This window comes from Nomascus leucogenys, chromosome 12, assembly GCF_006542625.1.
Source record: "Nomascus leucogenys isolate Asia chromosome 12, Asia_NLE_v1, whole genome shotgun sequence".
NCBI classification, from domain to species: domain Eukaryota; kingdom Metazoa; phylum Chordata; class Mammalia; order Primates; family Hylobatidae; genus Nomascus; species Nomascus leucogenys.
In genome coordinates, this window is record NC_044392.1 from 6,759,432 (window position 1) to 6,768,932 (window position 9,501).

The window sequence follows — 9,501 nt, forward strand, 5'->3', positions numbered from 1 at the left end:
ATCCAAAGTCTGGTCCTTGGACCATTAGCTGGGACTTCGTTTGAAATGCAGAATCTGGGCCCCATCCCAGACCTACAGAATCAGAATCCAAATGTTAACAAGATATCAGTGACTTATTTGCACATGAATCTTTGCCTGGTGGAACTGTGAGCCCTTCTAGGGCTCTCGTTTATTTCTGTCCCTAAAACCCAACATAAGACTTGACACTCAAATGCTTTTCAAGTTTTATTTGCAATACTTGTATGATAGATTTTTTTTAATTCCTGGAAAAATACACATTATTAATAATAGTTATCTGGTAGATAGATAATGGCACATTTCTATGTAACATTTTCATTTTTCGTAATCAGAATGTATTACCTTTACAGATAGGAAAACACAAAGATTTGGGAAAATGCATGTAAAATGTAAGAAAAAAGGTAAATTGTAGATATAATACATTCACAAAAGGAATGTAACTGTGTTGAGCTATATTTACAGATATAAAAAGATGAACAAATTACATTAGGCTTTTAAAAAAAGACAACCTAAGAGTATGTATCGATGATACCACGTTTGTTCTTTAAAAAAACTTGTGAATTGGCCAGGAGCAGTGGCTCACGCCTGTATTCCCAACATTTTGGGAGGCTGAGGTGGGAGGATCCCTTGAGCTCAGGAGTTTGAGCTGGGCAATATAGTGAGACCCTATCTATGTTAAAAGAAAAAATTTGTAAATAGACACTGAAAAGATACATATCAAAATATCTCTAATGAAGTTTGTTTTACAATTTTCCACATTTTACATGTTTTTCTAGTTTTCCTATGACCTTTATAAAAGCTTATCACTTATAAGAAAAAAGTTATCTTCATTTTTGAAAAATATCTATACCCTTTACTAAGCCCCTTTACATTCAATGACCAAGATTTCTACAACACCCTGGGAAGCTGAAAGATCTGAAAGTTACACAGCCATTACACAGATGAAGGCAGCAGGCCTTGGAAATGTAACCCCGATAGACTGACTCTGGGCTGGCATTCTCCCACCCCTGCAGCTACTCCAGACTCAGAGGAATGTGGCAAGTCAGATGCCAGCTTTGGCCAAAAAAATTCCTGTCATTTTAGGAGTCTCACCATGCCCAGTTACTTCCTCTGAGATGGTAACAGCAACAGGGGAACACTTCAAAGACAAAGCATTCGGAATGATTCATGCTGCACCACCTCCCCCTGGTGGCAGGCTCTGGAAATTGGCTTGAGGATAACTACTGCAATCGGTCAAAATTTTTAAAATATATTTTCTGTCAAAATCACCCTTATTTCTTTAAATCATCAAAACCACTTTTTCTTTTGTCAAGGATTCAGGTATTGACAAAAGACACAAAACCAGGACCTGGTGTCAACCAGACAACGCTTTGGATGATGCCAAGGGCAGTGTGGCTCTTTGCCTCCTGCCCTTGCTTCCCCACCTCTTCGGGTCCGCAATGAAGGAAAGACACTGTGTTCTTCAGGACTGTCTTTCCTGCTGTCTCTCTATCTCCATCCACTTCCCTGAGCCTCAGAAAAAGGCAAGGCATGACTCACATACTCTCAGCCATGGCCTGGCATGCCACAGCTCCAACATCAAACATCTAGGCGCTAATTCTCCCCAAGAAGTCCTCAGGTTCAAGGCACTGATATTTCACATATGTCAGACTGAAATACTGACGTTTCTTTAGAAACATCAGGGTTCAGAATGTCAGTCTTCAACTGTGGTGCCCGTGGTCTCCAGATACGCACAGCTTCCTTACTCTTCCAGGAAGAAGGAAACATTCAACAGGATATCTGAAATAGGAAGAGAGAAAAAATGGCATTATCACCTCTCCCGAGAACATAAAACACACAGAGGCACAGCAAGGGCACCTTCCTAATGTTTCCAAAGAGGTGAGCCACAGGGAGAGAACGGAGGAGAGGAGACACAAAGGAAGAACACAAACCAGTACCTTGTACAAGATCTTGGTGTTCGTCTTTTGAAATTCGGTCCCAGGCCTTGGGCAAAGCTTGTATGTTTGCCAAGTCTCCCCACTGGATAGAGGAAAGAAGATACTTTCTCTTCAGGTACCTTTCTGGAAGTTAAGGACTGCTCAAAAGAAAATGAAGTATGCTGAAGTTAAAAAAACACCCTGGTGAGAACCAGAGGGAGCTATAAAAGTGAAAGTGCAGATATCCTTACATTTTACCAGGTGGGCCTGATTCACCTATGCTACAAATATTTCCTGAGCAACTGTTTACTAATATGGCTTTGTGCTACAGGGAAAGAGGAATGAGACCATCCCTGAAATCTGGGATCTCAACATGGTGAGGACAAAACCAGATCCTGAAAAGAAAGAACAAAAGTGACATGAGAGGTAAAGCTAGCAGAGGTTCAGAGGATAAATACATCCAATTCAGAGGAAGCAGGGACACCCCAGCTGGTAGGAAACATGAACAAAGGCACAGAAGTAGAGATGCATAGAACAAATTCAGGGAAAGCAAATCTTCCAGTCTGCTCAGCAGGGACGCCACATGAAGAGCAGTCAGAAAGGCTGAAAGGTGGGCTGAGCCAGAACAGAAAGAACACCCAGTACCAAGGCAGGGCTCTGAACTTTATCCCATTAGCAACAGGAGCTATTCCTATACAGTACAGTACAATTCTGATCCTAAATAGCAGGATCACAACCAGACTTCCTGCAGATGTAGAGGTCATTAATTGGGGTCAGCTTAGAAGGAAAGAAACTAGACAGAGAAACCTGTCAAGAGGCAGTTAAGAGTCCAAGTGAGAGGTAAGAAGCCATGTAAGCAGCAGAGGGGATGGGGACGGAGAAGGAAAATCAAAGAAGCACCAGGGAAACAGAAGGAAAGGACTTGACGAGTGACCGTGCAAACATTCTAGCACATAGCAAGTGCTTAGCAACGTCAGCCGCAGCTCTTGCTCCTTCTGCCCATGCTCCTGTTGCTGTTATTACTGCTGCTACCAATGCATTTAAAAGGGAAAATAAGCCGGGCGCGGTGGCTCAAGCCTGTAATCTCAGCACTGTGGGAGGCCAAAGCGGTAGGATCACCTGAGGTCAGGAGTTTGAGACCAGCCTGGCCAACACCGTAAAGCCACCTCTCTACTAAAAATACAAAAATTAGCCAGGCGTGGTGGCGGGTGCCTGTAATCGCAGCTACTTGGGAGGCTGAGGCAGGAGAATTGCTTGAACTCGGGAGGTGGAGGTTGCAGTGAGCCAAGATCGCACCATTGCACCCCAGTCTGGGCAACAAGAGCAAAACTCTGTCTCAAAAAATAAATAAATAAAAGAGAAAAGAGGGTGGGTTCTACAACTCAAGGAAAAGGGGGCTGAATTTGAGGGCTAGATTGAGGAGTTCAATTTTAAACTTGAGTTTGCAGTTCTAAGAACAATCCAGTTGGAGGCGTCTGCAGGAAACCAAAAGTCAAGACTAGAGACAAGAAAAGTTGGGGTTTGGGAATTATTCACATGAAGGCAGAAACCTAAGCTAGAGGCTAAAATCAGGTGTCAGACAAGAATTGAGAGAAGACCAGGCATGGTGGCTCACAGCAGTACTCTTAGCACTTTGGGAAGCCAAGGTGGTAGGATCATTGAGGCCAGGAGTTCAAGACCAGCCTGGTCAACACAGCAAGACCCCATCTCCTAGGCAAAAAAAAAAAATTTTTTTGAGAGAAAAATGTTAGAGCTTCAACTAACTGGTCTTTCTGCTTTTACCCTTGCCCCCACTACCCCAAATCTTACCCTAGAACGAAGCCAGAATGATACTGTTAAAAACATAGGTCTTATCCTGTTACTCCTTAACCAAAAGTTTGTAAGAGATTTTTCTGCCACTCAAATGCTTTTTTTGGGGGGGCGGGGGGCGCGGTTTGAGACAGGGTCTTGCTCTGTCATCTAGGCTGGTGATCACACCCAGGCTGGCGATCAAAGCTCACTGCAGCCTTGACCTCCCAGGCTCAAGCAACCCTCTCACCTCAGCCTCCTGAGTAGCTGGGACTATAGCTGCACACCATCATGCCTGGCCCAAAATTCTTTTTTGTTGTTGTTTTTTTGGAGACATAGTTTCACTTTATCACCCAGGCTGGAGTGCAGTGGCACAATCTCAGCTCACTGCAGCCTCGACCTCCCCCAGTTCAAGCAATCCTCCAGCTTCACCCTCCCGAGTAGCTGGGATTACAGACTACAGGCACATACCACCATGCCTGGCTAATTTTTGTATTTTTTGTAGAGATGGGGTTTCACCATGTTGCCCAGGCTGGTCTCAAACTCCCGGGCTCAAGCAATCCTCCCACCTCAGCCTCCCAAAGGGCTGGGATTACAGGCGTCAGCCATCGCGCCCAGACTCCAAATTCTTTCAAAGACCTTCAAGGCCCTAGAAAGTCGAGCCCCCTGTCTTTCTACCCTCACCTGCTATTAGGCTCCTCCTCATGCTCCAGTCTAGCCTCCTTACTATTTCCTGAACAGACCAGGAATGTTCTTACCGCGAGGCCTTTGCATTTGATGTTTCCTCTGCCTGGTAACTTTCTCTCCCCAAATAGCCGCATAGCTCTTTCCCTTACCCTCTTCAGATCTTTGCTCAAATATCACTTTCTCATGAAGCCTGCTCTGACCACCCTATTTTAAATCACAACCCCACCCTCACTCCTCACTTTCCCTGCTTTATTTTTCTCCATAGCACTTATCGCCATCCGGCATTCTACTTTCCTTTTTCGATGCCTGTCTCTTTGCATCAAGAACAGTGCCTGACAGGTAGTAGCTACTCGATAAATTATTAGAGGAAGGATTATACAAAGGAATGCAGGAAGAATTCAAGTTCAGGAACCAAAGAGAACTGACTCAAACTATATAGTTTTCCGATCTTGTGAAAACTGAAATTTGAAAGACTTAGAACAGCTCTGGCCATGACCTGAAATGTGTGCAAAGGATACGACTTTCGATAATGTCTCTCAATGTCCTGCAACCATTCCAACATGTCAGCCACAGAGGGGCTCACTGCTGAAGGCTGCAGGACAGCATCAATGCCGACTGTGTCTGCGTGTTGCTCATAGATCTGAAACACTCGCTCCACATGGCTGCTGACCATATCTCGCACCTTGAGGAGGATGGCTCTGCAAGAAAGAGTCTGACATTAGGCAATATCATGAGACAGGTATAAAGGAAGGTTTCTCAATTTTGGCACTACTGATATTTTGGACTACATGATTCTCTGCTGTGAAGGGCTGCCCTGTACACTGTAGGACGTTTAGGGGCATGCCTAAAGTGGCCCCTACCCACTAAACGACAGGAGTAAACTATACCTATACCCTCCATAAGCCATAACAACCAATAATGCCTCTAGATGATGCCAAATGTCACCTCATAGAAAAAACATCTCCAATCGAGACCACTGGTCTAAGGAGATTAGTGACAGTGTCTCAGAGGTAGGGGTGGCTCAAGAATCAAGAAAGGGGCTGGGTGCAGAGGCTTGTTGCCTGTAATCCCAGCACTTTGGGAGGCTGAGGTGGGTGGATCACCTGAGGTCAGGAGTTTGAGACCAGCCAATGTCCCAAAACCCTGTCTCTACTAAATATACAAAAATTAGCCAGGTGTGGTGGTGCACACCTGTAGACCCAGCTACTCGGGAGGCGCGAGAATCACTTGAACCCAGAGGCAGAGGTTGCAGTAAGCCAAGTTCGAGTCACTGCACTTCAGCCTGGGTGACAGAGCGAGACTCCATCTCAAAAGTAAATACATATGTGTATATATATATATACATATATATATATATATATATATATACGTATATATACGTATATATATATACGTATATATATATATATATATATATATTTTTTTTTGAGATGGAGTTTCGTTCTTGTCACCCAGGCTGGAGTGCAATGGCGCAATCTTGGCTCACCACAACCTCTGCTTCCTGGGTTCAAGTGATTCTCCTGCCTCAGCCTCCTGAGTAGCTGGGATTACAGGCATGAGCCATCACACCTGGCTAATTTTGTATTTTTTTTTTTTTAGTAGAGACGGGGTTTCTCCATGTTGGTCAGGCTGGTCTTGAACTCCCGACCTCGGGTGATCCACCCGCCTTGGCCTTAGGATTACAGGCGTGAGCCACTGCGCCTGGCCAATATAATTTTTTTTTAATTAAAACATTTAAAAAAAAAAAAAACCAGGTGCAGTGGCATGCCTGTAATCCAAGCAGTTTGGGAGGCCAAGGCCAGAGGACAGCTTGAAGCCAGGAATTTGAGACCAGCCTGGGCAATATGGCAAGACCATCTCTACAAAAAATTTTAAAAATTAGCTAGGTATGGTGGCATGCTCCTGGAATCCCAGCTACTCAGGAGGCTGGCAGGAGGAGTTAGAGGCTACAGTAAGCTATGATCATACCGCTGCACTTCAGCCTGGGGGCAACAGGGTGAGACTGTCTCTAAAAATAAAATAAAAATAAATAAAAGACAAAATATTCAGCAAAGCACTCATAGGTACTCATAGCACTCCTGGGTTCAAATGATCCTCTTGTCCTTAGCCTCTCAAAGTGCTGGGATTACAGGTGTGAAGCACCGTACCCGGCCTCATCTTTTTTTTGTTTTGCTTTCCTTTTTGTGGAGAATGGGATCTCACTATCTTGCCCAGGCTGGTCTCAAACTTCTAGGCTCAAGCAATCCTCCTGCTTCAGCCTCCCTAAGTGCTGGGATTACAGGCTGAGCTGCCATACCCAGCTGATCTCATCTCTTACCAGACCTCTGCTCCTGTCATACTTTTCTCTCTTTTTTTGAGACAGAGTCTTGCTCTGTCACCCAGGCTGGAGTGCAGTGGGACAGTCTTGGCTCACTGCAACCTCTGCCTCCCAGGTCCAAGAGATTCTCCTGCCTCAGCCTCCCCTTTAGCTGGGACTACAGGCGTGCACCACGACACCCAGTTAACTTTTTTTATTTTTAGCAGAGATGGGGGTTTCACCATGTTGGCCAGGCTGGTCTCGAACTCCTGACCTCAAGTGATCTGCCTCCCAAAGTGCTGGGATTACAGCCATGAGCCACCGTGCTGGGCCAGTCATACTATTCTCTATGCACCCTACTCATACCCGTGTCTTGACTCTGTTTACACCTTTTCAACCATTAGGTTTTTAATATCACTTCCTCCCCAGAAGCTTCCCCGCTCCGCACAAGCTGTACTTATCAATATCTTAGGACATCCCACAATCTAATTCATTGATTGTTTATTTCTTCTACTCAACTAAGAACAGGAACTAAGTCTGGTTCATTGTTATATTCTTGGCACCTTGTGCTTGGCATCCCACAAGGTGCCTAATGAATGTATTTTGTACAAATAAATAAAAGGAAAGCCCTCATCTGTGACAGTTTCCTATTAGTCTATGACACAGACTCTATATACTAGAACTTTCTTTTGTTCCAGTTCAAGGAAAGGCCACACATGCTCTGTCTCTCCTCTGTCCTCAATAACCTGTAACTCTCAGCCTGGGCAACACAGTGAGACCCTATCTCTACAAAAAATTTTAAAATTAGCTGGGCATGGAAGTGCACGCTTGTTGTCCCAGGTACTTGGGGGGCTGAGGTGGGAGGATCGCTTGAACCAGGGAAGTCGAGGCTACGATGAGCTGTGATTGCGCCACTGCACTCCAGCCTGGGTGACAGAGCAAGACTCCGTCTCAAAAAAAAAAAAAAAAAAAAATCTGTTTAACGCAGACACCGGGTCTGACAACAAGCATATTAGAACTTGGAGACGTGCTACTCCTGGGCAGAGACACCAATCTACAGCGGAACAAAGTGGTGATTAAGAGCGCTAGCCTTTGTGTCAGGCACACTTGAGTTAGAATCCCAGCTCTACCCTTTTCTAGCTGCGTCACCATGGGCAATCTGCTTGAACCTCAGTTTCCTACCTGCATGGAATTAAGTGCAGTTAAGTCATAGATATGTTGAAGAGATTTTATAACGTAATATACATAAAGCCCTTAGCTGTAGCACCTACTAAGTTTACACAGCTCCTCATTGCCTTTTACCAAAGAAAACTATAGGGCAGAACTAATAGGCTTTCTCTGCTCCTTTTCTCTTCTTTTGTGACTTCTACTAAGCCCACCACTGCCATGCCTAGTCTCTGACAAGGAAAATGCCAGAAAATGGCTTTCTGACAGAGGTCCCACTGCCCCAGATGGTAAGTAAGGAAGGTTGAGATACCTCCACCTGCCACGCTTTCAAGGAGAAAAACACCTTCTGGACTGATACTAGCTACATATAAAACACCTCGTTTTAAAATTCTTCCACCAAGAAAGAGCACTACGGAGCTGCTTACAGCCTTTCCCCTAGCTTGTCCAGGATGATGTCACCAGCCGCCAGCTGCTTGCGCCTCAGCCGCTCTTTTAAGTCTGGGAAGGCCCGAAGCGCCGGCACATCCTCAAACCGCAGGTTTTGTGCGGCCTGCAGCTGCTCCGCCAGGTTGCTGAGGGAGGACAGGAGGGGCTGGCAGTCCCGCAGGGCACTCTGCCACAGGCCCTGCTGCTCCTCCACTACGGGGAAGCACTTCTTCAGGGCCTCCTGCACGGCAAGCAGAGGCCGGTCTTGAGTCATCTTCTGCTGAAAAAGATAAAAACAGAAAATAACCACCTTGGGGGTGCCAAGTCAGTCGGGGAGGCACTGGGTCGAGGGTGGGCGTCATCTCCGTCATCGTGTTCAGACAGGAGTTGTCTCACCTCCAGAAGCGGGTTTTTTTGTTTTTTTTTCCGAGACGGAGTCTCACTGTCGCCCAGGCTGGAGTGCAGTGGCGCTACCTCGGCTCACTGCAACCTCCGCATCCCGGGTTCAAGCAATTCTCCTGCCTCAGCATCCCGAGTAGCTGGGAATACAGGTGCCCGCCACCACGCCCGGCTAATTTTTATATTTTTAGTAGACGGGGTCCCTGACCTCAGGTGATCCGCCCGCCTCGGTCTCCCAAAGTGCTGGGATGACAGGCGTGAGCCACCGCGCCCGGCCTGCCCCAGCTTTCTGAAGGAGACCCTGGCTTCCCCTCGGGAAGGGTAACCTGGATAGGGCAGTCTCCTGCTTCAGAGGATTCCTGGAGTCCAAGCGCTGTCTCTTCTCTGACCTACAGTCCTGTCTCCCCTGCCCGAGGCTGCCGGTCGCGTTCCTGAAACCAGCGGAAAAACTTAAAAGTCCACACAGCCAAAGCGTGAGAACACTCCAGGGACTGCACGGCGAGCCCATAGTCTCTCTGCGCATGCTCACACGCGACCCCCCGCCACACACAAAGCTACTCCGCAGGCCTGCCTGGCTACTGAGTCGCGAAAATATATCGTCGTGCCGCAATGACTTCTGGGTACTGTAGTCCAACATGTGGATTGGCCACTCGGCTTGAAGCTTCCTTGGGATTGGATGTTGGGACCGTCCAAACACGGCGACTTCTCATTTGTCAGCCTGCAGCAGTTTAAATTGGGTGGCGGTGGTGGCATGTCCTGTTAGCTGTGGAGTCTTTTCCTCTTATCTTGCGCCTCCGGTTGTGC

At 46.5% G+C, this 9,501-nt stretch overlaps 1 protein-coding gene across 4 annotated transcripts; it reads right to left on the reverse strand.

Annotated features, from left to right (window-relative positions):
- Positions 1-212: 212 nt before the first annotated feature.
- C12H1orf109 (chromosome 12 C1orf109 homolog) lies at positions 213-9,253 on the reverse strand. Of its 4 annotated transcripts, none has more exons than XM_030823462.1 (5): positions 9,024-9,253; positions 8,298-8,575; positions 4,928-5,107; positions 1,956-2,074; positions 213-1,797 (listed from the first exon to the last, which is right to left on the reverse strand). In XM_030823462.1, exons 2-5 carry the CDS (start codon positions 8,570-8,572, stop codon positions 1,760-1,762), a joined length of 612 nt encoding a protein of 203 aa, XP_030679322.1. In that variant the 5' UTR covers positions 8,573-8,575; positions 9,024-9,253; the 3' UTR covers positions 213-1,759. The 4 variants fall into 4 exon arrangements, with proteins under 4 accessions (XP_030679322.1, XP_030679320.1, XP_030679323.1 ...); XM_030823460.1 differs by having other exon boundaries at positions 1,956-2,078; XM_030823463.1 differs by having other exon boundaries at positions 8,298-8,578; positions 9,024-9,220.
- Between the last annotated feature and the right edge of the window lie 248 nt (positions 9,254-9,501).

What these genes read in the sequence shown, in the direction of transcription:
- C12H1orf109 (XM_030823460.1), bottom strand. Translation starts at nt 8,572, where the DNA reads ATGACTCAAGACCGGCCTCTGCTTGCCGTGCAGGAGGCCCTGAAGAAG. An exon ending in GACAAGCTAGGGGAAAGGCT is followed by an intron (nt 5,108 to 8,297) that starts GTAAGCAGCTCC and finishes TCTTTCTTGCAG; the next exon opens with AGCCATCCTCCTCAAGGTGC. An exon ending in GAGAGACATTATCGAAAGTC is followed by an intron (nt 2,079 to 4,927) that starts GTATCCTTTGCA and finishes CTTAACTTCCAG; the next exon opens with AAAGGTACCTGAAGAGAAAG.